The following is a 27,448-nucleotide window of genomic DNA, read 5'->3' on the forward strand; positions in this document are numbered from 1 at the left end:
AGAAAAGCAGTGAGCGATAATGGGCTTGAAGTGGGTGTCACACCTGTTTGCTCCCGAGCCTTGGAGTCATTGGGGGTCTTCTCTGGATCCCCATTCGGGCCACCAAAATCTTGACCTCAAACAAATAGACTGCCAGTTATTTCTCTAGTACAAAGTGGGTTTATTTGGAATCAACAAAGATTTTCCTTTTGGGGTCTACAATCATGGTGAGCCACATGTGAGTCCCTGCCCAGCAAAGAGAGGAGAACCCTTTCAAAGAGGGGAGAAGGAAGCTGGGAGGGCTGTAGTAAACAAAGAATCCACTGGAGGAATGGAGAGTTCAAAGTATAGTGGCTTTTCATTGGCTGACTTGTGACAGTCTCTCATTGGCTAAGTTCTTGCCAGGCAAGAAGAGGAAGTCTTTTTCCTCCTGAGCACTAACTTTGTAGGGCATGAGAGCTTGCCCTTCTGGCCTCCTGACACTATTTTAATTAGAGTTTATTAATTTTTATTAATTTTTATACATTGTAGGTCTGATGCTGACTCACTTAACATAATGATCATTGATTAGCAAATATTCATTAAGCACCTACTATGTGACATGCACTGTCATTCAGCTAGTCCTTGATTTCCTTATCTATAGAAGATCAAATGTAATCACTTAAACTCTCAATATTCTTATGAGGAAAAGCTGATATAGCACTTGGGAAATACAAATGTCTTTGTATACATCATTTGTATATACAGTTGACCCTTAAACAACGTGGGTTTGAGCTGGGTGGGTCCACTTATATGTGGATATTTTTCCGTTGTAAATACTACAGTACTACGTGGTCTGTGGTTGGTTGAATCTGCAGATGTGGAAGAACTGTGAATATGGAGGGCCAACTATAAGTTATATGTGATTGACACCTGTGTTGTTCAAGGGTCAGCTGTAATTATGTATATACCGTGATGATGCTATTGATCACTCATAACTGGACCTGAACTTGGACTTTTTGGTAGGGAGCAGAGTTTCTTTGAATCCCTCATGCTCTGCTTATCTCCAGGCGGAGTGGTGAGCACCATCGTCCAGGTTGAGAGGTGTCATCCCACAGGGAGAAAGCCCCTTGACTGTGGTTGTGTGTTCTTGGGTGAAGTGGGATAGAAAGTCAGAGTAGAAGTTCCCAAACTAAGTTCTGGGCTAGCTCCTTAGTGAAAGGCTTAATCAGTGTTTAAGTTGATCTAGTCTCTCTTCTGCATAAAAATCTGGTTTCCATTTCCTTGGGGATGAAGTTCAAATTCGTTAGCTTGGCATTCAGTTCCTTTTAACTTCTCTTCCCAGTCTTATCTCCTATCCATCAAGCTGGGCTTCCTGCTATTTCTGGGTAGGTCCTCTCCTTTTGCATCTCTTTGCTTCCCATTCCTGCTTTTAGAATACCTTCCCATCCCTGCCTCCCTGCCCTGCACCTCCTCCCATTTCTAGATATCCAAATACTACTGAACTTTTAAGGTGCACTTCAAATGCCACTTCCTATTCTTTTTTTTCTGGGAAGCCTCCTTCAGTGGCCCCAGCTGAAATAGTATCCCTCTTACACTTCTGTGGCTATTTTTTTTTCTTTTAATTCTCAGATTGCCTTAACATGCACTGCTTAAATTTATCTTTGTATACACAGATCGACCCTTCTAAATTGTATTCTCCTCCAGGATATGGAATGTGTACATGTCATCTTTTTATTCCTTTGAGCACACTGATATTAGATTCTCAAATATTTGAGTAAATTAGACAATATGGTGTAATAGTTAAGAGTTTGGGGATCAGAGAGACCAGGTTTCTTAAACTACCGGTTATTAACTGTGTGGCTGTGACAGGTTATTTAACCTCTCTGAGTCTGTTTACTGGTCTGCAAAATGGAAGTAATAATACGTGCTCAGTACGATGGTTGTAGGGACAAAATGATTTAAATTGCTTAGTAGGTACATATTACACAGTAAGTATCCAATAAACTAATGCATAATATATTTAAAGTTATTTTGATATAGATTAAGGTGGGTTTGGTCTCCCATATTCTTGAAGGATGTTTTCATGCAAATAGAATCAGAAACCTCATCCGGAAAAGGATGACACACCTTTCTTTGTTCTCTATTTGATTTCATTTTAAAAATCAACTCTGAAAATTTAATTACCCTTAGTGCTCTGGTTGAAAAAACAGATTCTCCGGAGTCAGTGCTGGCTATGGCCTCATTTAGGAAATGAAGTTCTAGGGGAAATGGCCTTAGGGAAAGCACGCAGATGTGTAATCAGAATGGACTTTATGTGACGTGCCGTGGCTGTTGTGGTTGGTGGGCATATCACCCTTTGGAGAGATGAGAGGTTTTCCGAGTCTCCTCCAGCCAGATTTGAAAGAATGCGAGAGGCACTTCGGTGGTGACTTCATCCCTTCTCCTCCATGTCTCAGGCTTGAATGGATAAGATCAACACAGCTTCTTGGAATGTATTAGGACACTTCTTCCCCCGTGGAGGCCAGGGCCCCTCCCTCCATTGCTGATTGACAAATGTCCACTGGACATTTGCTTCTCCAGTGGGTGTCTTCATCAGTGGGACAGGTTGAAGGTTGGCCCTGTTGTTTCTCCTTGAGTCTTGGCACACCTTCTCTGATACAGCTGCTCGCCATCTAGAGGCCACAGGCAAGGCTGCACATCAGAGAAACAAGACAAATGTTAGTATTGTAAGATTTGAACATGGTCTGTTTCTTTTTGCTTATATAATGTAGGGTTCAGGCATTTAACAAGGGGACGTCGCTTGCTTTTCTTACAGTTACTCAGTTTAAAATGCCACATGCAGACCTGGGGAAATGCCTCTCTCCAAGCACAGGTTTTGGTAGGATGTGTTCTCAGCTTGCCCAGATACGGGGAAAGAGAGAAGAGTCAACTGGGAACGCTTCTTTCATCTGTTTTAGCTCCAGGCTTGGGGATGTGCTGGGGCTGAAAGGGGACACTTAGCTGTGCCCAACAGTTGACGTGTTTGTAGCTCATTTTCCCTGGTCACTTGGTGTAGAGAAGGTTTTACTTTACGTGCACGCTGCCAGCTCTTTCTTCAGCTCCGTGGGAATCTTCCTCAATGGACAGCATCAGGGCAGGTGGGTGTATGTTAACAGTAAGCACATTCTTACATATGTAAGCTCCAACCAGACTTACATAAGTTGGAAAGTTTCACCTAATGTACCTAATCTGCTTTTTTTCACTCATCAAGCATAAAATCGGGAATTTCACCTTTGAGTGTGATGAACTAGTGGAGTGCCTGACTTCCTCTCTCCCTTTGTTCTTTCTGTGACACCCACTCTCAGTCAGGCACTGTGCTAGGTTCTGAGGATACATGATCTGAGGATACAGTGGTGAGCATGAAGGGACACAGTCCTCACCCTTATGGAACTTACAAGTCAGGGAGATACTAATCAGATAATTACCTGAGTGATATAAAATTGCTGTGAAGAAGAGGTACATAGGATTCTGGGAGTGAAATTGGGGCAGGGTTTGGTCTGATTAGACGAGTCAGGGAGGGCTTCCTGGAGGAAGGAATTGTTGAGCTGAGGGCTGCAGGCAGGAGTTGGGCCCGTTCCAGGAACTGGCAGAGGCCAGGGTTTCTAGAGCCCACTGGGAGGTGGTGGCCCAGACCCTGCAGGACCTCTCAGGCCTTGGAAGGGACTTTGGTCTTTGTTCTTAGAGCTCTGGGAAACCGTCGCAGGGTTCACTGCTGGAGCCGACACGATTGGGTGGAGAACTGCCGGAGGGGCAAAAGTGGATGTGAGGAGACCAGGGAGGGGCAACTGCAGTTATCCAGGCAATGGGGGTATTTGGTTTAGGGGTTGCTGGTAGTGATGGAGTGTGCAGAACCGAGATACTTAGGAGGCAAAATGGACAGACTTGGGAAGGACACCGTTGCCGTCAAGGACGATGCATGGGTGTCTGACTCTGACTTGTGTGGCAGGATGAATGATGGTGCCCTTTGCCCAATGAAGGACATAGGAAGGGGCCCTTGGTTGGCTCTCTGGGGAGCCGGTAGGAGGGGAGAGAGAATTTCATTTTGAGTGTGTTGAGTTTTACCTGGGAATGGGGCTTGTGGGGAAAAGCTGTAACCTCTCGGGCTCATGTCCACCTCTCAGCTCTCATCATGGGTCCTCTCATCTGGGGAATCTCAGACACTCCAGACAAGCCAGGTTGTGTTGCTGTGGCCAATCAGATGGATGCAACAGGCTTTGAGGGCTACCTTGTTCAGCCCTGTCCTAGGCACTCATTGTGCATTGTGATACAAAACCACTCATTAGTTCCAGAGTCATTCTAAATGCAGGGTGATGGGGCACAGAGTGTAAGTGTAATTTGGCTTTCAGAGAAGGGAGACATTAACAAGGCCTAGGGACTTTGGTGTTCTTGTGTTTTAAGCAGCCAGGAGGCCAATCCTGTTTCAAGTGCTTCTTTCGGCAGTTGGTCTTTATTAACTGTAATCAGTTTATAAGTCCAGGAACATGTGACAGAGTAGCAAAACGTTTTAAGGGTCGTTATACCCGATCTTGGTTACTTTGGAGGTCAGATGCACTGAAAATAAATATAATTGTAAGGTTACCTTGAGTCCTTCATTATATGCGTGTTCACGAGCCTGTGTGTTTGTGCACATGTGTGTTAAGTTTTACCAAAGGAAAAAAAGGAAGTGGCTTGACTGGTGCTATTACTGGTAAAGCTTGTGTAAATCAAGGTATATTCTAACTTAAAAAATTAGGATAGGGCTTCCCTGGTGGCGCAGTGGTCGAGAGTCCGCCTGCCGATGCAGGGGACACGGGTTCGTGCCCCGATCCGGGAGGATCCCACATGCTGCGGAGCGGCTGGGCCCGTGAGCCATGGCCGCTCAGCCTGCGCGTCCGGAGCCTGTGCTCCGCAACGGGAGAGGCCACAGCGGTGAGAGGCCCGCGTACCGCAAAAAAAACAAAACAAAACAAAAATTAGGATAAACCAGCTGTTTTGGTGAAAGAAAGGTTTATGCTTGGCTTACTCTCTTAAACTCTGCAGAATTAGTGTCTGCTGTGGCAGAGCATGGCATCTCCAGGAAGAGAAGGGCACCCTTCTCTGGTCCCCCAGTGAGCAGGCAGCTTTAGGAGCAGCCCGTCAGGGCCCAGACTTCCAGCTGCTTCCACATCCCGACCCGCCTGGTCTCCTCACTCAGCGGCAGAGCTTCCTTAACTGTGTAAAGCAGATCCTTGTCCTCCCCAGAGGCTGCCAGTCACGCCTTCTCCCCACTCTGGCCAGCATTCTGCCTTTCTAGCAACAGATGTTTCTGCAAAGTAAATATTATTGCCTCTGCTTGGCTGCTCGCTGTGTCTTGCACTGCCTGAACATGAAACAGTGGGGTTATGTGAGCAGGGGGCCACGGAGCTTGGCATGCACCCAGCGCCAGCCTCCCCGCCTTCTCCTCTCCTCTTACTGGAATGTGCATGTGAGATTCCTGTGAGCATCGGAGTGAAAGGCTCCAGGAAGAAGTCTCTGTGCAGCTGCATATCCAACATGATCACCTGCGTAGGATGCCAGCACTCTTACTGGGTGGCAGTAGCCAAGAGGCAGTGGCTCTTGGGTGTTCTCTTTTGGATGTCCTCTCTGTTGTCCCAAGTAATGGAGAGGAGTTGATCTGAATGGGGTGAGGCAGCATGGTGTGCCCACAGGGACCTCAGTTCAGAGGACTCGATCGAGTTGCAGATCTACTTCTTAGAGGTTGTGTGCTCTTCTGTCAGTCCTTTAACTTCTCTGAGCTCTCAGTACCAGTAATCATGCTTCCCTTCCCTGGGTCCTGTTACGGGAGGACTAATGCATTAAGGAAGAGTAGCCCATCCTTGAACAGAACTGAAGCTGACAGTGTACAGAGTGCTTCCCCCATGTGTCTTGCTGGCTATCCTGGCAGCCCCGCAGCTTCGGTGGGTCTCCTCACTCAGAGGGTGACAACTTCTGTGAGGTGAGTTGACAGAGACTTTATGACTAACCCAGGATTAGCTCCATAGCTGGTAAATGTTGGAGCTGCAACTCGAACCCAGGGGCCAGTGGAGGTTGGGGTGAGGGCAAGGGGCTGGGGAAGGGGTTGACCAGTGTAGAACCAGGACCCCATGTAACACAAGTGGAGAAGGGAGGTTCTCCAAAGCAAGCTGGAGATGATGTTCCTAAGTTCGGGGAGTAATGCTGAATAAGGAAACAGCAGGTGTCCACTGTACCTTTACCCAGAGAGTGCTGTGTCTGGCATGTGTCGTTCAAGCCCATAGTGAGTTCCTTTTCAGATTCCAGTAACTGGGCTTCTCACTCTACCCAGCTGTCCTCCTGGGCCCACAGCCCAGTATTGACTCCATACCAGGACTCGTTACCTAATCTCCCATCCAGGGCACTGGCCTCTTTTTCGGCTTCGTGGGGCCCACAGCGCTTCTCGGGGTGTGCTGTGTGCCACCGCACAGGGAATCAGGTTACCTTCTGGTTGTACGCTAACGGGCCTGCCCCCGGTTCAGTGGGCCTGCTGTGGAAGGCCCCACAGAGGCCCCGCCGTGCATTATGGGCCACTCCTTGATCCTTCCTGGCAGCTGCCCCTGGCAGCATGGCTTTTCAGGTGTGTGCCGGGAACTTTCCCAAGCCTGGCTGACTTCTCTCTCTTTTTCCACTTTGTTGAGAAGAGGGTCCAGCTTGAGTCCTGCTTGCCCTATTGGGGAGGCACAGGGGGGTTGCTGAACGGATAGAGAAGCAGTCCTGTTCTTACTCTTTGCTCAGGCCTTTCTCTGTGAGTTCTGATCAGGGGAACATTCTGACAAAGCCAAGACTGAGTACCACCTGCCCAAGACTAAGTACCATGCAGCCCACACGTGGGGCCTCTCGGAGGGCTTTGTCTTTGTCTGGGAAAGATTATTCTCCCTCATTTTCTTCCTGCCTGCCTGTGGCCGCCCCTGTCCTTCCTCCCCACAGTGTTCTGACTTTCAGATGCATCTGTTTCTTTCTTGACTTGCCAGGGACTGATGTGTGTTCTTGGGGATCTCCTCAGCCTGGGTTGGCCAGTCTTAAGAGATGCCTGATTCCCCTGTCGGCATCTTTGGACTTCTGGCCAAGAACCATTCCATTAAATTGACCGAACCAGGGAGAGACCAGAGACTGCTGGCCGTTGGCTCCTGTGTTCTCCTCCACTCCAAGTGCCTTCCTCTTCTGGTGTCGAGCGAGCAGAGGGCCTTCCTTGCACAAGCCACGGCTAGCTGGGGACCCGCGTCACCCGAGCTCAGGTTGGGAGGGTGGTCCCGGAGCAGGAGCCCCTGGTATCCATACGGTGGTCGGAGCCTCAGACCTGAGAACAGCAGGATGGCCCTGCCTGGCTCTTCCACTGGCACCGTTGCTTGGAATGGACACTGGGATCGGAGAACTCAACACTGGCAGCTGGATTTGTGTACAGTCCCCCAGCCCCCTCCTCCATACACGCGCGTTATTCATCATGTACTGAGCAGGGTGCAGTGCCAGGTACCTGGAGAGGAAACAGACAAACCAGCAGATGGAAAAACCGTGACCCCTAACCTCGAGGGACAAATCTAAGAGCTGAAGAGAAGGGCTGAGGATCGTGGATGCTTATATTCCAAGAGGCTCTGTTGATCTGGGAAGCCAGAATCCCCACCCTTCGCTCCCCCCAGCACCTTATTGAAGCCAGACCTCGTTGCCGGTTATGCCTCATCTTTCCCTCCTCTGGGAATTGGAACATAATGCCATTTCCCCTTCAGTGAGGGAAACATGTCCGAGGGTAATTTGAATGATTAGCCTCATCTGCAGGAAGGCTGCACGTGGAATTAAGTTAGCATGTTTGTGCCTAGCAGCCTTGTCTGTCAGGCCACTTAAAGGTGCCTCGGTGGTTTATACCCTTAACAGAAGCTGAGGGTTCAGGAAGGATCATTGGCTTTTATTACTGTCTTAAATGAAAGCTTATTTTTTAAATTTGACAAGGGCCTCCAGGAGGTTTCTTTATAGATACCATGTGTGGGGTGTGTTTTCACCCCAACTCAGAACAGTGCCAGGGCTTTGTTCTCGGGGCAGCGGTGGAACGAGGTGACCCAGGAAACTGGTTCAGGTGGAGATTCGTCAGGTTGGCGGCTGCTCCGCTTTGAGTGGAGCCCAGAGGGTTCTGAGAACTCGGGCCTCCCGCGTCCTTGAGTCGGAAGGGGTGGTCTGGTTGCTCCTGTGAAGTTCCAAGCCCTTTGTGCCAGCTCCCTTGTGCGTGGCACTGGGCTGGAGGTATTGTTGAGTCTCATATGAGTGAGGGCAGCTTCGCTGACCCCCACGGGTGTCAGCTGGAGGCGGCAGGACTCGATGCGTAGCCTGAGGAGTTAGAGAGTGAGGACCAGACTTGTTAAAGCAAATGTAGCAAAAATACTAACTTCTGAATTACTTCATGTTATAAACAAGTATTCACTCTGTTGAATTTACATTCTTTTGTGCTCTGAGATGGACTCAGGAACATATCTGCTAGCTGCTGTATTAGTAAAAGGACTAAAAAGTGCAGGAAACGTGAAAGCAGGTTTATTTCAGTAATTCGTATTTTTTACTCTTTTTTTTCTTTTTTGCTAGATTTGTCTTCAGCGAAGCGGAAATTTGCAGATTCCTTAAATGAATTTAAGTTTCAGTGCATAGGAGATGCAGAAACAGATGATGAAATGTGCATAGGTAAGTTATAACCACATGCAAGAGTTTAAAAAGTCCACTGTGTACCACAGCTTTCAGTGTCCTCCCTGAGTCTTTCCCCTGGAATAGGGAGTATGTAAGTGTTGTAAATTAAGAAGTCAGTATTAAGAGTGGAGCGGGCAGAGTTGAGTGAAGGTCAGGGCCCGGGGCTCTCCAGGGCTTCTCCTCAGAGCCCTGGGATTGCAGTGGCTCTCACCCTGCGGCCTGCAGGAGAAAGCGGGAAGGTTCGCTGTGGGGCTCCTGTCTCCGCCCTCTGTTAGCGTTCTGCTTCTGGCTGGCTCTGCAACGTTCTTCCCCCAACCACAGTACTTTAGAATTAGAGCAAAAGCAGAACACGGGTAGATGGGAGAAGAGTTAGATCAGAGGTTGCAGGTGATGGCTCATGGGCTGAGGTCCTAATGCAGCCATGTTTTCTTGGGCGCTCATTTTTTAAAATTGAATTACCATGGAAGTTGAATTTATGTAAAGTTCCAGTTTTCTAGCTTCTTTGAAAATTGGGGAGCCTGAGCAGCCGGCCCCTCATTCTGCCCTGGCAACAGTTGGCTAGAGCTCTGTAGCCGTCGCTGCCTTCGAATGGGGAGAGGAGCTCCGTGTCCGGGTCACGGCCCCACCTCTCCCATGCATTTTCCTTAACAAGAGGCTGCGAGCGGAGGTTACCATTTGTTAGCTTTGCTGCGCCGTGTCGCTCTTCACCATCCCCTGTCCATCTTCTGTGGGCAACACTGAGCACAGAGGATTTGCAGTGTCAAGACACCTGTCTTTGTCAGGGCCTAGTCATTGCACCTTATTCTTCCATTGGGCATCTTGGTTGACTCCATTAAGTGAGGAAGAGTTGAGCAAATTACATTGAATTAAGTCACCAAATGCTTATGGATTCCCTGTTAGCATGCAGAAAATCAGGATCTGGGGATGAGCAGAGGGAATTGGGAGACAGCTGAGAGTGGTGAAAACGTATCATTGTTGTAACTCCTGATTATACAGATGTTTTTCCCAGCATTACATGAATGTCTCAAATATCCTTAGGGCTATTGTATTCAATGCTTATTGCCTTTGGAATAATCCCGGCGAAAGAGACTGTCCACATCTGACTGCTGTGCTGCCAGCTGTGTTGCAGTAATAAGGGGCTCGAGGACTCAGAGAGGAGGAACCCAAGGAAAAGCCAGAGATGTGGCTTCCAATGCCAGCAGTGTTGTTTGTGCAGCTCTGGTGCAAAGAAACGGTTGGGTTCTGACGCAACCCCACGACAAAGGTTGAGGAGGTCAAATCCTGGGCAGGAAATCCTTGAACTCCAAAGAGGAACTCTGCCTGGTCCAGCCTGGAGCCTGGGAGCTGGCCAGCATCCCATCAGTCTTGGGTTCTCTCAGGAACAGGCAGGTCTTTTCCTTGAAGGAAACCCTTCCCTAGCTAGAGTGCCCGGTGGATTATCCTGCATTTCTGGGTCATCCTTAATGGTTAATGATGAAAAGATAAGGGGAGCCTTGGGAAGAGTTGTCTTTAGGTCTCTGCATATGCCAAGGGATTTCAGTCCATAACACAATAGCTGTATCTGGAAGGCCTGTCACTCTACTTCCACCTCACGGCCTCTTTCTCTTTTTCAGCAAGGTCTTTGCAGGAGTTTGCCACTGTCCTCAGGAATCTTGAAGATGAACGGATACGGATGGTGAGTATGGCTGGGCTGCCCTTGGTCCTGGACAGTGTGGTCACATCGAGGGAACACAGGATTTGTTGTCAGAAGAACAGGGTTTGAGTCCAGGCTCTGCCACTAGAGTGCTCTGGGCTCATGAGCAAGCCTCAACTTCTCATCCTTGCTGGGTTTGAAACCTTTTGTAAATATTTAAAGGATTACCCTGGATAACTTAGAACCACATTGTTGTCCTCCTACAGATTCACTGTAAGGTGTATATATAAAGTATATGACTTAAGGTGGGTCTTTTGAATTATTTAACTTTTGGGAGCCTGAGATTCCTTACTGGCAGAATGGGAATGAAGGTGCCCCACCCTGCTCCCCTCCTTCTCACCTTATTAAACCCATCTAAGAGCTCTCCTTCACTTTTTTTTTTTTTTTTTTTTTTGCGATACGTGGGCCTCTCACTGTTGTGGCCTCTCCCGTTGCGGAGCGCAGGCTCAGCGGCCATGGCTCATGGGCCCAGCCGCTCCGTGGCATGTGGGATACTCCCGGACCGGGGCACGAACCCGTGTCCCCTGCGTCGGCAGGCGGACTCCCAACCACTGCGCCACCAGGGAAGCCCCTCCTTCACTTTTAGTTCCAGGGTATCTGACGCAGTGCCTGCCATGTTGGTAGGCATCCAATCAAGGGGTACTTAGTAAATGATGGGAACTATAAGAAGTTCTTCAAAGAGAGGCAGTGTGCAAATTCGAGAATCAAACACTGATCTCCAGGTTCTTAAGAGAGATCTTCTGTACAAGGCTTTATTCTGATGTGGTTCAGCATTCATAGATGAGGGATTTTGGATCCACAGGAAGCTCTTTGGGGCCTTCCTCTCATTCCTAAGACATCAGGAATGAAGCTGCATGCTGATCTGTCGCCAGGTGGGCTTGTCTCTAGGCAGCAGTGCTCCAGAGGCCCAGGGAAGAGTCATCAAGGAGAATTTTTCTTCTCTTCCCGTACTAACAGCCAGTGGTTTCAGGACTAAGTCTACTGTGTTAGTCTGCTCGGGTTGCCGTAACAAAATTCCGTAGACTGGGTGGCTTAAACGACAAACATTTATTTTTCACAGTTGTGGAGACTGAGTAGTCCAAAATCAAGTTGCTGGCTGATTTGGTTCCTGGTGAGGGCCCTCTTCCTGGCTTGCAGACAGCCACCTCTTTGCTGTTTTCTCACAGGGCAGAGAAAAGGTTGGGGAAACTGTCCTGTCTCTTACAAGGTCACTAATCCCATCATGAGGATTCTCTCCTCATGACCTAATTATCTCCAAAGGCTCCATCTCCAGATATCAATACTATTACACAGGGGGTGTTAAAAGATAAACTGAGGCATGTTTAAGTTTATTTAAACAAAAATTGATTCAAGGGGGTTTCCCTGGTGGCGCAGTGGTTGAGAGTCTGCCTGCCGGTGCAGGGGACACGGGTTCGTGCCCCGGTCCGGGAAGATCCCACATGCCGCGGAGCGGCTGGGCCCGTGAGCCATGGCCGCTGGGCCTGCGCGTCCGGAGCCTGTGCTCCACAATGGGAGAGGCCACAGCGGTGAGAGGCCCGCGTACCGCAAAAAAAAAAAAAAAAAATTGATTCAAATTGGGGAGAACCAACCCGGAAGTGGTTAGGAGCACTCCATCAACAGGAGGTAGGGCAAAGACTTTTATATAGCAGATGTGTAAACAAAGCAAGGAAATTATTTGATTGGCTCTAGCTTAAGCGGTTGCCTTATTTGGGAAAGTCTAGTTGTTTGTGATTGGTTTCAGTTTCTTAGATTTCAGTTTCTTAACCTTGAGGTTTTGGTTTGCTTATGTAGGCTGCTAAGGCATTAGAGTCTTCTCAATCTAATGGCATCCTTGTTTAATTTAACAGGGGTTAGGGCTTCAATATATGAATTTTAGAGGGGATGCAGTTCAGTTCACAGCCTCTACCAAGACATGTAGCCATGCATTTTCTACTTTAACCCTCATGATGACTCTGTGAAGTGGGACCTTTATCATCACCGTTGTCCAGATGAAGATACCAAGGTTTACAGCTGCTAAGTAACATGCCCAAGATCACACAGTTTAATAAGTAGCACAGCCTGGATTCAAACCCAAGTGCGTGTGATACCAAAGCAGCTGGCATTTCTTTAAAACTCCAACTAGAGCAGAAGCCTCTCACTTTCTGCTCTGCAGAGAGAGACGCTATTTGCCTTGATTGCTCACTGCTGGGTGCCTGAACCAGAATCAGGAGGGCGGCGGTGGCAGCAGCAGCAGCAGGGATGGTAGTGGGTGGAGGCAGAGGAAGGCTTGTGTGTTTGTGCACGTGCTAGTGCCTCAGAAAGGGAAGTGATTCTTTTGAGTCTGATTCTTGGCAGAGTTATTATTTGGGGGTGGAGGGTATGGTGAGCAAATCACGATGAATACCCTGCAGATTGCTAAGGTCTGGGGTAAGGGAACAATGACTGGATTATACTTTCCAGCTTGCCTCTGCAATTTTATTATTAATGTCAGTGAATCTAGTTTCTACTGTCTGCGTCTGAGTATCTGGCCATCGCAAGCCCCTTCCTTACCTCCTCACCCTGTGACAGCTTCATCATCAATTCAGCTTAGCCTAGCAAAGCTGTACCTTCTTTGGGAAGCCTTCCCTGACTCCCCAGATGGGATATTTGGCCATCCCTTGTGTTTTCTGAATGTCTAGTTCATGCCTCTGATTCTGCATGTACCACACTGTGTCCTGATAGTCACTGCACGTGTCTGTGAGTTCTTGTTGTTTTTTTTTTTTGGGCGGTACGTGGGCCTCTCACTGTTGCAGCCTCTCCTGTTGCGGAGCACAGGCTCCGGACGCGCAGGCTCAGCGGCCATGGCTCACGGGCCCAGCCGCTCCGCGGCATGTGGGATCTTCCCGGACCGGGGCACGAACCCGTGTCCCCTGCATTGGCAGGCAGACTCTCAACCACTGCACCACCAGGGAAGCCCGAAATATGAGTTCTTGAAGGGCAGAGAATGGACCGCTGTGCCTCGAATATCAGCACAGTGCTTGGAACTGAGTGGAAATTACATAGTCATAGAATCTTAGACCCAGACAGACTGTATTCCTCACTGTGTGCAGTCCCTCATTTGACAGCTAAGAAAAGTGAGGTCTCCTGAAGGCTGATGGCGTGCTGTAGCAGGACTGGGACAAGGACTTGGGTGTCCTGATTCCCAGGTGGGAAGTTAGGGCTTTTGTATATTTAGCATCTAGTTAGGGCTGGATTCTCTCCCATGGGTGTCCACTGGAACAACTTGGGAAGTTTAAAAAACACTTTTGCCTGGATCGAAGTACAGAGATTCTAATTTATTGGTCTGGAGTGTGGCCTGGACATCGGGAATTTTAAAAGCTCCCCAGGTGAGCCTAACCTTCGGCTAATGTTGAGAACCAATGGCTTAGTGGCTCAGAGCTCCATTGTGAGTTTCAGAGACTTGCACTTGATTTGTGGAAAAGACTGAAATAAGTGAGCCAGTAAAGCGACATCAAATGACAATAAAAATCAAGCAAGTTAAATAACATTGCAACACTCTAGAGTTAAAATGCTCTCTTTTAAAGTAAGTGCTCTCAAAATTGAAGAAAAGGCAAGTGGCAATAAATTTGGAGACCTGCCACCTTCTACCCCTCACATTGTCTAGTTAGTTCTTTGCTCTCTCCATCTATGGCTTCTGGCATTTACCCTGTTGGTTTCATTGCAATGGATAGGCATGTGATTTAGAAAAATAATGCTTTGTTGTGACGAGATTCCTGAAATAATTAGTTGAATGACGAGTGAGCAATGAATGACTTAAAAGGAAAGATTGTAAAATATTGTGCTGTCTTAGAAAAGACCATAGAATCTTAGAGCTGGAGCAATCCACCCCACTCATTTTGCAGATGAGGAAATTAGAGCCCAGAGAGGTTAAATGTTTTGCCTGTGGTCACACAGTTGGCAGGCAATCAAGAAATCATTCTTTCATTTAGTCATTGAAAAATGTTTGAGTGCTCCTTTTTTCAGCACTCTTCTGTGTTTTGGGGATGGTGGTAGACAAGTGAACATTTACAAGAGGGTGGCGTGTGTGTGTGCGCATGCATGTGCACGTCTTGTAATGCTGAACCAGAAAACTTCAGCTGGCTTACATCTTCTGAAGAAAACACTTCAGAAGTGGGGTAGTGGGAGGTTTCTTTGGATTGCATTGGTGGTCAGAGAAGGCCTCTCTAAAGAGGTGACCTGAATTACAATAAGTAATGAGTTGTGCACACAAGTATTTGGGGACAAAGCATCTGAGGGAACAGCCAAATGCAAAGGCTCAGAAGTGGGGCAGGTTTGGCCCATTTGAGGTGCATTCGGGTGACCGTTTAGTTGAGGGCAGGACCTGAGGGGGTGAGCGCGGTGAGATGAAGTTGAAAAGCAGCCAGTGGCCAGGAGGTACAAGCGACCTGATCCCCGTCCAGAACAGGTGGGGCTACACAGAATCAGGCTTGGGTGGTTTTCATGCCCCCAAAAGTGGAGGATTTTTTGGGGGGAGGGTTAACCTAGACTCAGTGTTGACCTCCTTTAAATATATCTACTTAAATATAACTTGGCTGAATGAGCATTTACAAGAAGATGTCACCTGAAGCTTGAAATTTGGACCCTGCTCTGCCACCAGTTCCGCTCTGCCATCAGTGTGGTTGCTTACGTTTTTAGAGGTCCTCATTTTTATTTTTAAAGAATCTATCTTACTCATGCACAGGAAGAATGCTGTGTTTTGAACTGATGACTGGATTTTGATTTGGCATGCTGTCGGGTCAGGTGTAAGGAAGAGGTGACACGTGCACCATTGTGCTTACTGAGATCTTATACTGAAGCATGCGGAGGCCTTTTGTGCCAGCACTGCTGTGGTTCTTTACTGACCCTGCTTCTCTGTCCCCCTCCCCGACCCCTCTGCTTTTCCCCTCCAGATTGAGAATGCCAGCGAAGTGCTCATCACTCCCTTGGAGAAATTTCGAAAGGAGCAGATTGGGGCTGCCAAGGTGAGAATTTCGCAAGCCTTCTTCTTGGATTTTAGGGCAGGAGGTCTGGAAAACACAACACCTTCTTCAGAAGATCTAAGCCCACCATTTTCAGGGAATCCTGGGCAAATAAGCTTAGAGCCCAGCTCATCTGTTCTTCACAGTGTCTGAAGTAAGACTGAGGGGTCAACCCCAGAGCTGTCATTCTGTTGTTTTGACATCTAATCATGTTGTGCTAGTTCATAAATCATCCGAAGGAGGAAACCACGCCTCCTTTGTGTGAGTAGATACCTGTGTGTTTGGACACCATGGAATTGTATGTCTGTGGAGGTCCAGGACTGGAGCCTAGGACGGGGGTTGCAAATAGGCCCCTGGGGGCATGGGGACCCTCTTCTTAGCCCACTTTAGCTGTGTATGAAAAGGAGCCCTCTGTCGTTAGACCTTTACATTTTTTTCAAGAGAAACTGAAAAGTTAAAGAGTTTTATATGAAATTTCCTGGCTTTCAAAAAATGCTGGCAAATAATTTAAAAATATGTGTTACACAGTGTGCAAGTCAAAAAGCGGGACTGCTTCAACCCAGAGGTCACCGTTTGTTATAGCTGACCTGGAGGGACTATAGCTAAAAGTTGGCTGACTCTCACCTGTTACTGAAAGACTGAGAAGGGAATTTTATTCATTTTTTAAAGGTGGATTCTCTGGGGTCCCCTGCCCTGTGATAAATCACTAGACAACCCTAGCGAGATTGACCTTCAGTAGAGTGTTAGAGACCACCTGCGGGCAAGATGTTTTCATTGGAATCAATGAAAGCAAAAGGATTTTCAAGATTTTCTTCCTGTTTTGTTTTTTTTTTTTTCCCTGGAGCTGTGAGTCATTCGGCCGCAGTCCCTTGTGCCACCTGCAGGGGGTTTTGGGCAACATCACCCTCTTAACTTGTGGAGAAGGTGTGGATTTTACTCAGTTGTGAAATGGCCTTGAGAGATGCCTGCCTGTAGGTGGGAAAAACATAGCTGAAGTGTAACGAAGTGTGCTCTCCCCTCAGCCCCCAACTAAGTGCATGTGCTTTTTAAAAATGAATATGATTAGGACGTGACAGAGATGTTCGGTTCAGTCGGGGTTATTCAGAGGGAGGAATGGCCCTAGTTTGAAGGAGGGACCATGGCCAAGATTCTTCTTCCACTGTTACAGCACCTCCCTACCAATTTTACAGTTTTCATTTGTGAGGATATTGGGGCTCATTGGTCTTCTATCCGAGGTTAAGGAATGTATAGTTTAAAGGAAGTCTTATTCCACTAAGATTTTGTCCGAGACTTGGAAACAAGCCCAGGGATGGATGGGAAAATGCTGAGTGCCCCTCTCTGAGTTCTCAGACCCAAGGAGCACCGTCTCTTTCGTGGCCTTGGGGCCTGTGCTTTCCCCTCCCGCAAATACACAGTGGCTCATTCACTGAGTTATCTTTCCAGAAGTCACTTCTCCAGTAGGTGTCTCCTACGCCTCTCACTCCAGCCTCTTCCCTGGGCGGCATGGGGGTTACCATAGTTACCACGGAGGAAGAGCAGAAGGCTCAGTGGGTTCCTTTGAGGTTAGTATCAGTGATCCGAGTGACAGGAGCAGGTACTTTGCTGGGGGCTATAGATGGTGAGAAACACAAGAATTAAAAAATTTATATGAAATAGTCACTCACCAAAACATGTTTCCCCTCACACACATTCTCTTCTCTCATTCCTGTTGAAGAATGAGGTGATGACGTTGGGGATGATTTCTCATCCCTCCCCCTTCGTTATTTTATTTTATTTTTTTCAGTCTACCTGTTCCTCTTCCCCACCCCCCCATCCCCGTACATGTATATCACAGTATTACGTGTGTTTAAGAGAACACAGAGAAACAACTCCTCTACTAGGCCATCTAGGGAGCAGACTCAGGAATACCTCAAAGACCTTACTTCTGGGGCTTCCCTGGTGGCGCAGTGGTTGAGAGTCTGCCTGCTGACGCAGGGGACGTGGGTTCGTGCCCCGGTCTGGGAAGATCCCACATGCTGCGGAGCGGCTGGGCCCGTGAGCCGTGGCCACTGAGCCTGTGCGTCCGGAGCCTGTGCTCCGCAACGGGAGAGGCCACAGCAGTGAGAGGCCCGCGTACCGCAAAAAAAAAAAAAAAGACCTTACTTCTGAAGTCTGCCCGTGTGATGCTAAAATTACCCTTCCTCCTCCTCCCAGGTCTGGTGCACTTCGGTTGCTATAACAACCTGTTGCTACTTGCAGGAAGCAGAAGTTAGAGTTCTGGGGGTGAAGGCTGCACGTGAGGAGGATTCTTGTGCTAACGTGGCTGCTCTGGGGTAGGGCGGACCCTGGGGCTTGGCATAGCTGTGGCCCTGCTTTTAGATTTCTGAGTTTGGGGGAGTTTATTTTCCCTGCAGCCGAAGCTGGGCTCTCCAGTGAAAGTAGAATAGACATCAGAGAGAGTGGCTAAGAGTGGGACTGCTTGAGTCCAAATCCCGCTTGTGCCTCTTGCATGTAAACGTGGAGAGGTTGCTGACCACCTCCACACGTTTCCTGAGCTGAGAAATGGGGATACTGAGAGTGCTTACCTTACAGAGTTATTATGAGGAAGAAATGAGTGAACTCCTATAAAGTGCCGCTCAGAACACTGTCATAAAATCATTTGACGTTAACTATTCTATTCGATACACACAGTTCATTCATAAAAAACAGGGGAGAGCCTGCTGTGTACCCGGCACCGTGCTCCACACTGCTGTTCGGTGCAGGTAAATGCAGATGTGGTCACCGTGCTCATGGTGTGCAGGGAGAAAGGCACTGGACAGAATGATATGAATAAGCGTGTGACTGCAAGTTGTGGTGGGCGCTGTGACGGGTCGCCTTCATGGACGTGGAACTTGGAAAGCAAGTGGTGTCCTAATAAGGAGGCGGTGGGGTTAGATGATGGACCACATCATTGCCGCCGCCACCAGCATCATCAGCACTGAATTCTATTGAGCACTTTCCATGTGCCAAGCACTCTACCAAGCACTGGATATGGTTTATCTCATTTAGTCCTGACAGTCCTATGATGGGATGAGTGTTCTTATGCTTTTTTTTGTTAGACAGTCTCTGAGCTGAAAGGGGAGACTTGAGCCATTATTTCGTCTAGTCATCCTTAGTTTATAGATGAGGGAACTGAGTCCCAGAGGGGTAGTGGTTTGTACGGAGTTGGGAATAATTTCCAGGATCCTAACTCTGTCCTGGATCCATTTCACCACCCACCGTGGACTCCCTGGAAGGGGAACACCATCTCCGTACCTGAGTGACTGAGTCTTACCACCCTCCTGTCTTCTAAGAACATGATCTCAATCCTAGAGGAGTTATTCCCCCAAAGGTCGAGTTGCCAGAAAGTCACAGAATGCCAGTGACTCATGTTGCTGAGCCCTTTCTCGCCTCTGGCCCGCTGGCGCAGGGTTCTCTTTTGGGGGTTGTCGACGAGGCTGGTGGAGTGCCTGTGCGAGCATCAGTCAGAGTTGGAACCCCAGCTCAAAGTCGCTGACTTCTGTGAAGGAAAAGCATTGCTTGAGTCAAGTGTCTTGCCTGTACCTCTCCTCGTTTGAAGGAGTAATGTCTCCTCCAGCTTTGTCTTCACATGCTTCTGCGTGTTTGTTTGTGTATGTAAAACTTTCAAGCAAAATTCAGATTTGTAGAAATGGGTACATACCAGCTCAAATGGGTATATGATGATTCTGCCCACTCTGTGAGGCTTAGAGTCTTGCCGTTGACCAGATAAATGGTGTTCTGCTGTCACGGGTGCTGTTCAGAGCTTCCGGTGACGGCTTCTTGGTAATGCCTCCACGCGTAGGCCCAGTGTGTTCTGCCCAGAGCATCTGCACTTACCAGTCTGGAAGGCTCCACTCTGCCCCTTACAAGGTGGGCAGGTCTTGGATCATACCTCCCCTCCCCAGTGAGGCCTCTCTGGAGCACTTCTCTGCAGGAATCTCTGGGACTGCACCCTGTTGGTTTCCTTCGTGGCACCTGCGGCGGATTGGAATCAGACTGTTTGTTTACTGGTTAATTGTGTTTCTCCTTCTGCTGGAACAGCCCCACCACGAGGGTGGGGCCGTTTCTGCCTTGTATTGTATTATATTTCCAGTGCCTGAAGGATCCTAACACAGAGTGCTTGCTTGTTATATCGTCATTAAATGAAGAGATGTATCTGAGCTTCCTTATCTGGCCGCAAATTTTTTTCTCCTCTTGTAAGCCTTGGAGTTGCAGAAAAATATCTGCTGTGGGCTCCACGTGAGTCAAAAGCTGGAATGATGCACCCAGTTAGTACATTTGATCCTGTTTACCAGGCCATGGTAGACCTTCTTTCAGTCCCCTTGTCCGCCATCTCCACTGAAATGTGAAGGGAAGAGAGACCGCCTATGACAGTGTTTCCAGGTGTGGCTGAGAATGTGGACTTGGAGGCAGCTTGTCCTGGGCTCGGACTCCAGCTCCGTCACTCTCTGTGACTTTTTACACAAGTTAACTTCCCGCATCTAAGTTTTCTTATCTGTAAAATAAGGAATAGAAATAGAACTTCAGTGACTTTGGGGGAGCAGGGATTATTCTGTATAATATGATATATATATATATAAAACTTTGAAAGCAATAATATAGGATAATAAACATTTCCCAAATGGAGGAAAAAAAATCACCCATTATCCCATTTTCTTAACTCAAGTATTTTCACTGAAGTATCTTCCCATCTAATGTTTGTCTGTAGGTAGACACATTCCCTGTAGGATACACCGAGTTTGTATCATGCTAGCCTTCCTAGTTATGTTTATTGGATGCCCCATACTTTAATTATCCCAAATTCTATGCTTGGGCAGCAATGTTGCTGTTGCTTTTTATTTTTTTTGCTATTATAAATGATGCCACAGTGAACATATTTGGGAAGATAATGTCTTCTTTGTTTTGAATTATTCCTCAGCTTAAAGACCCATATGTGATATTATTGCGTCAAGGAATATTTAGGTCTACAAATTAAGACATACTTTGTGGACACAGTTAAAGCTGGATCTACTCTTAGTCTAGACTTGTCCCATTTAAGGTGTAAGTGGATCTTCCTGTTTGGGGATTAGCTTCACAGGTAACTTCCCTTCTTTGGCTTTGAACATACTTGTGAGTTAGAAACTAGAGATTTCTCTTTTACAACTGAAATTTCTAGAAGGTGGAACCCTGGCTCTGCCACTCTGAAATACTGGTATTTACCTCATTTCTGGCATAGTAGTGGCGCCTCTGTGATAGACCCTCAAAACGGTTGGGCTGTTGTTGATGGGTGGTTGCTTGCTTTCATGGCATTATTGGAAGAGTAGGAGATGGGTGGTGTGCCACTGTTCTGGGTCTGAGGGAATGACGCAGCCATGAAGATGAGCAGGAAGAGTTTGACCCAGGTTGCTTTCATTCCTGCAACATTTTAGTCTTTTTCTCCTTTCCTCTTTTTTTTTTTTTTTTGCCAGGAAGCCAAAAAGAAGTATGACAAGGAGACAGAGAAGTATTGTGGCATCTTAGAAAAACACTTGAATTTGTCTTCCAAAAAGAAAGAATCTCAGCTGCAGGAGGTAAGAAACTTTACTAGTATCTGAATAAAGTGTTTAATCTTTCCGTGGTGCTGTTCTGGTTACTCTCTGCTGGAGCCTCATTCTGATCCCTCATTCCACGCTTGCTGCCCGCATTGCCTTTGTCCCTTCCCGATGCAGCCACGCTGTACGGCCGTCCCGCCTGTCCACAGCAAGGAACATGCAGCTGGTCCAGATCACCCTAATCACTAGGCTGTGCTTCCTCCTTTCAAACTGAGATCTGTTTTCCTGTTTCTCTCACCCTTGACCTTGATTCTGTACTCTCTTACCCTGCCTTTCCACCTCCTCCTTAAATCACTGATTTGAAATGTTAGCATCTGAAACACTTTGGTCATCCTTCCTTAATGTGAAATGAAAAAAAAAAATTATTCCAACCAGTGCTTGACATTAGTCTTTTTTTTTTTTTTTTTTAAGCAGTATTTTATTGTCTCATGTATTTTGTGCTTAGGTAACTTTGTTTCAAAAAAGTAAATTCTCTGGTCTGCCCCTGTTTTTTTTGGATTTGCATGGGGTCTTTTTTAAGAGTAGTTCTCTTGGAAAGAAAAGTCAGATTTGTGGCCTTGGAGCTGTGACCATTTTTATTTAGTTCATGGAGATTTGCATGGCGAGGGGGTTTATGTTTTGGGGAGACAGGGCAGTTTGCTAGTGGAACTCCAAACTTGGCTACATGAATATCATCTTATTTAGCTCTTAACAATTTGCTTGAACTATCTCAGGTGTGTGTTAAAGCGAGGCTATGGCTTCCAAGCTAGCCCTCATTCTTCAGTTTCCTTTCTTCTTGAGCAAATTCCTTGCCAGTACTTCTGTTCATATGAAGATGGTAGGGTCAGAGGTTGAAAGATGAGGATTACTCAGGAGATGGTGGAGCCCAGGATTTGTTACACACCCTCAGTTAGGAAGTGTTGTGCTCAGAACTCTTTCTTTGAAATGACTGTTTGAATCAGTTGTTTGAGTGATGGATACAGACTTATTAACAGGAAGTGTTTATAGTGGGCTTTGCAGATCAGTTCTTGGCCAACCAAGCAGCAGCAATTGTATTTGGGGTGAGCTGTAGGAAGTAAGAAACTGCTGACCTTTCCTTGAAGACTTTTTGCTTGAGTTAGGGAGAAAGTAGCCAACGCAGGAGGAAGAGATTCTTGAAGTAGCAAAGCTGCTCGGGTAAATCTTGTCAAATGTGATTGAGAAGGTTAAGGAAATGCTGATTTTCATTGGATGATACAGAAAAGGCTATTCCCAGCTCTACATGGGTGTCTGGGCACTAGGAGATACCCAAGGATATGTGAATTGTCTGTGACAAATACGTAATTCCATTTAGGATCTGTCCTGATCGGTTATCATTCTTCTAACATCATTTGGCGTTTAGGGTTTGGAAACGATAGGGAAAGGCATTTTGGCTGGAGCTCACAATCACCAGATCTGGCTAACTGTAGTTCCTAAGCAGTTAGGTGACCATGCACCACGAGTGCAGTTACTCACAGCTGAGAGGATATGTGATTGTTCTAGCAGCTACTGGTACCGGGAGGCCCACAGTACAGTTATCCTACCTGCATGACTTCACCAGAGTGAGGCTACTTCTCCTCTCGGTCTGCTCTCTCCATGCCTGGCTCCTGGTGAGTTGGTCTGGAATGAGTCCCACATTTTCTTTTAGGGCTGTGCCAATAGCATCTCCCCCTGAGATAGCAATACGGGGACCAGAACACTGGACTGGCAGAGATACCTTCTTCACAAGGCTTGCTCTGCTATGTAGTTGACTGTGTGACCCGGGACAAGTACTTGGTCTCTCTGAGCTCTAGTTCCTTTGTAAAATACTCATAAAATACCTGTCCTGCCTACTTCATGGATGAGAAGGTAAATTACAGCCGCTACACAAATATAAAGTATTATCCCCATAACTGGCCTGTTCCTCCCCCTCCCCTGCTCCCAAATTGGATGGCATTCTTCCTGGCTGCCGTAGTCGGTTCAGGCTGCAATAACAGAATACCCTAGACGGGGTGGCTTATAAGCAACGGAAATTGGTTTCTGACAGTTCTGGATATCGGGAAGCCCAGCATCAAGGCACTGGCATATTTGGTGTCTGGTGAGGCCTGCTTCCCAGTTCGTAGATGGCTGTCTTCTAGCTGTCTCCTCACATGGCAGAAAGGGTGAGGGAGCCCCCTTGGCCTCTTTTGTAAGGACTCTATCCTCATGACCTAATCACCTCCCAAGGGCCCCACCCAAATGCGATCACACTGGGGATTAGGTTGCATCATATGAACGTAGTGGTGAGGTGGGCAAACATTCTGTCTGCAGCACTGACTGTCAGTATTTATCTTAGTGGAAACTTTTTCATTATGCTTTTTTGTTACAATCCTTGTCTTTTTTTTACCCATTCACACTTCCTAAATACTTTGAAGGCAAGGAGTGGGCTGCAGGTCTTCCTTGCAAGTCCTGGTCTGTTCTCAAGCATTGCTTTTTATACCTAAGCTGAATTAAATTGAATAAAAAATCTCATAATAATAACAATAATAATGATAATATTTTTACTAACAACAGCAACAGTAGCGGCCCGTGTTTACTGAATGCATATTCATGTACCAGGCGCCATGTTAAGCGCTGTTATGTGGAATGTGCTCAAATCCTCATAACCACCCTATGAAGTACAGGTGGATTCCCTCTCTTTTACATAGGAGGAGACTGAGGCTCAGAGATGTTTAAATACCCTGCCTATAGCTAGTCAGCAAGGATTGGAACCTTGGCTCCTGACTCTGGAGCCGTTTCCCTTAACCCAGTAAGCTCTTCTCTGGCCATCTTGTGGGGAAGGATGTTGCTGGGCTGCCTGCCAGCCATTGTTATTCAATGCGAGTGTCAAGCTAAGGGAATTGGAGAGCGGGAGGGACCTTGGTGATCCTCTGGTTAAACCTCTTAGAATTTCGCATGCAGGACCTGAGTTCCTTGCAGAGGTTACATGATTTACTCAAGGTCTTCCAGCTATTTAGTGATGATTTTCCTTACATTTATTAAAAGATCAACTTTTAACAATATTATGAATCACCTACTACACATGTAACGGAAGCTACTTCCTTTGATGATCCAGAATTATTCCCTGATTGCAGGCCTGCATGAATACTTGTAAATTCTAGCCCATCCTGGACCTCTGGTGGCTGAAATGACTGGGCAGCGATGTGGAGTGACACTGCCATCTAGTGGAAGACTTTTTAAAAGCCAGTGTTTTCTTCAGTGGCTCAGAAGCTGGCTTCAAAGATAATAAATCATTCCTTGGACAAATTATTTCTTGGACGCTTCTGTGAAAGTCCGTTCAGGAGTTGGGTGTGTTGTGGGGAGTGAAATGAATGATCGGAAGCTACAGTCTAGGAGAATTTTTCTTTTCCAAGAAGCACGGAATGGTTGGTGGGTCTTGGACAAGCTGGTAGATTGACAGCTTCTTAGGTAACAGGGCAGAGGAACTGCCTGCCCAGGGGTTGGAATCTGGCTTCTGATTCCATCACAAGAGGAGCTAAGGATGTGGTAAATTCTATGGCGCATATGAGAGGGGCATTGGCAGGAGCAACCTACCATTCCACTTGGGATTTCATCTTCCTTTTCCTCTGGAAATGCATTGTTATGCTTTTTTTCTCAGTGCTGGGCCACATAGAGATCAATTCATTTATTCCTCAAGCATCAGTTGAATGTTTGCTGTGGGCCAGGCCCTGTTCGGGATCTGGAATGGAAAAGTGAGGCAAGGCCTTTGCTGTTATCGACTTTATATTCTAGTAGGCAATACATGAAAAGAGAGAGAAATAAGTAAGAATTTCATGTAGTGATAAGGAAATAAATTGGGAGATAGGATAGAGACTCCCTGGGGTAACATACCTAAAATAACGTCATTGTAGGCTTCTCTAAAGAGGTGACATTTGAATGGAGACCAGAATGAAGAGAAAGAGCAAGCTGGGTGAAAAGCTAGGACAATGTTCTTTAAATTATGGGTGTGTCATAAGATCTGAGTTACTGGGTCATGACATAGAATAGGCTAGACTAGAGTGAAAAATATGAAAGTATGTCGCACCTAATTATAAATGTTTGTTTATTGGGTCATAATGTAAAAGGTATTTCTTACTGTGCATTAAAGTTTAAAAAAATTGAATATTTATCTAGGGGAAGAGGTTTTCAGGCAGAATGAACAGCAAGTGCAAAGATTGCATGGCAAGAAAGAGTTCGGAGTGTCGGAGGGTAGCTAGGAGCCCCAGCTGGAGCTCAGTGGGAGAGGGGTAGGGAAGGAGGGCTGGGCCGGTTCCTCAGGGTCTTCAGACCATGGGAGAGGCCAGGGGGAGGTGTTGAAGGAGCTGTGAGAACAGCTGATGGAGATTAAGGAAAGGTATTCTGGCTGCTGGGTGGAGGCTGGATTGCGGGAGCAGAGACAGAAAGCAGGGAGGCCGGTGAGGCGAGGGTTGGAACCGCCCAGAGAAGGTGTGGCTGGCTTAGGGTAGGAGCAGGGATTACAGCCCATCTGCTCAGATGTCCCTGGTGATAACCCCCAGTGTGCACAGAACACTTCCTGGTTTTCAAATGTCCACATCCTTTAGCTCATTTTCTCTTTGAAACAGCTCTACTCAGAGCAAGGGCAGATCATAACATCTCCAGCCTTCAGGTGTGGGGAAGAGACCGGGAGAGGATAAGTGACTGGAGTGGGTCCCACCAGCTAGAAGATGATAGAACTGCAACTCCCACCCAGATTGTTGCTCTCCTGGCTCTCTCACTGACGCTGGGCTCTGCTCTTCTTCTCAGAGGACTTTGCTCCTGGCTCCTCCTGCCTAACTTGCAGCTTTTCTGAATGACTTTTATTTCTGTTGTGTCTCACTTGGCAAGCCCAAGCAGAGAGGATGTATCGGGGGTGTGGGGGAGGTCAGGGAAATAGACGCATCCCTAGGTGTAAGTGTGTTGGATTTGCACTATGAGAAATGAAGGACTACAGGGACTTAACGGGCCTTAGCCGGCAGGAGCCCAGGTGGAAGGTGTGTCAGGCACTGGTCCACCGGCTACACCTGGCAGGGGGCGTGGTGCAAGCACTTTCTGAAACGCGGTCTCCAAATAAAGCTCTGTCAGTGCTCAGACATCAGCTCTCCTGCTTGGAGGCTTAGGTGATGCCCCCAGGCTTAGCCCTTCATTTTGGTTTTGTGCAGCTGTTACTTAGGGGACTGCCTTCTGCATATTAATATGGAAGTTGCCCCGCGAGAAAGTTGCTAGCAGGAGACTTGAATGGAGTCTTTTGGGTTGTTTCATGGCGCCTTGTGCTTTTCCAGAGTTTGTCATTTTCTTTTTATTTACATGATTATTTAATTATCTCTTTTCCTCATCATGCTGTGAACTCCATGAATGAATGAATGAATGATTGGCCAGCTCCTTAAGATGTCAGGTTAGCAGTACCATATTTGGTATAATGAAGTAAAAGGTCTGTCCCAGTTTTGTTCTGCAGGAATCTTGACAAAGGAACACTGAAAGAAATACTCCTTTGGGGGCTTTGTCTTTGTAAAGTATGTTATCGAATGACATACTTCATTTCTAAAGAAAAGAGTGGAAAGGGTAAGAGCTTTATAGTGAGAGTTAAGGTACTTCCCAGCACAGCGTCTTGCTACTCCACACATGCTCATTTTCTCCCCTGGGTTCTGGATCCCAGATCAGTGGCTTAATTGTAGCCAGGTGTGGACCTTTACAACCACACACCTGTACAGAGAGGGAGGTGAGGTTCCGAGGCAGCAATGTAATTACTCTGCTTGGGGTAAACTAATAGTTCATCCTCGTCCAAAGAAAGTATGTGCGACCGTGTGAAAATGTTCTTTTCTGAGGTCCTCTGCCCCCTATCAGGTTGTTTTGTTCATTTAGAAGGATGGCCCTGCATGTTTTCTTTTTCTCTTTAAAAATCTGTCTTGCATGGAACTTAGGTCGGCCTAGGGTGTGGGGAGGCGGTAGAGTCTAGTGGTTTAGGAATGTGCAGGGGTCTTGGAGGCAGATCAGCCAGGACAGAAATCCCAGCTCTGCCTCGTACCAACTAGGTCAGGTTCCTTAACGTTAGCAGATTTCATTTACTTCCTGTAAATTACGGGTAAGGATATCTTCTTTTTAGGAACGTAATGAGGGTTAAATAACTGAAAGTATAATGAGGATTGAATAAGGTAATGATGCACAGCTTTTTTTTTTCTTTTTTTGTGGTACGCAGGCCTCTCACTGCTGTGGCCTCTCCCATTTGCGGAGCACAGGCTCCGGATGCGCAGGCCCAGCGGCCATGGCCCACAGGCCCAGCCGCTCCGCAGCACGTGGGACCCTCCCGGACAGGGGCACGAACCCGTGTCCCCTGTATCGGCAGGCGGACTCTCAACCACTGCGCCACCAGGGAAGCCCTGATGTACAGCTTTATGGGCATGGTTCCTGGCACAAAATTAGCGCTCGGGTAACCATGATCATTGTTCTTATTTCTGCTTCATGCTACTGGATTTGTTTTTAAAAACCATCTCCAGAGATTTTTTTTGCCTGCTTGCTGAATCCTCTCC

At 47.2% G+C, this 27,448-nt stretch overlaps 1 protein-coding gene across 2 annotated transcripts in view; it reads left to right on the forward strand.

Annotated features, from left to right (window-relative positions):
* The window catches only part of ARHGAP26 (Rho GTPase activating protein 26), a 479,421-nt gene that overhangs the window by 107,394 nt on the left and 344,579 nt on the right, over positions 1-27,448 (forward strand). For both annotated transcript variants that reach the window (XM_079916182.1, XM_079916183.1), the window contains exons 2-5: positions 8,575-8,670; positions 10,287-10,348; positions 15,274-15,345; positions 20,808-20,909. In XM_079916182.1, the coding sequence (XP_079772308.1) occupies positions 8,575-8,670; positions 10,287-10,348; positions 15,274-15,345; positions 20,808-20,909 (332 nt within the window). The remainder of the gene's footprint in view (positions 1-8,574; positions 8,671-10,286; positions 10,349-15,273; positions 15,346-20,807; positions 20,910-27,448) is intronic.

This window comes from Stenella coeruleoalba (assembly GCF_951394435.1).
Source record: "Stenella coeruleoalba genome assembly, chromosome: 3".
Lineage (NCBI taxonomy): Eukaryota > Metazoa > Chordata > Mammalia > Artiodactyla > Delphinidae > Stenella > Stenella coeruleoalba.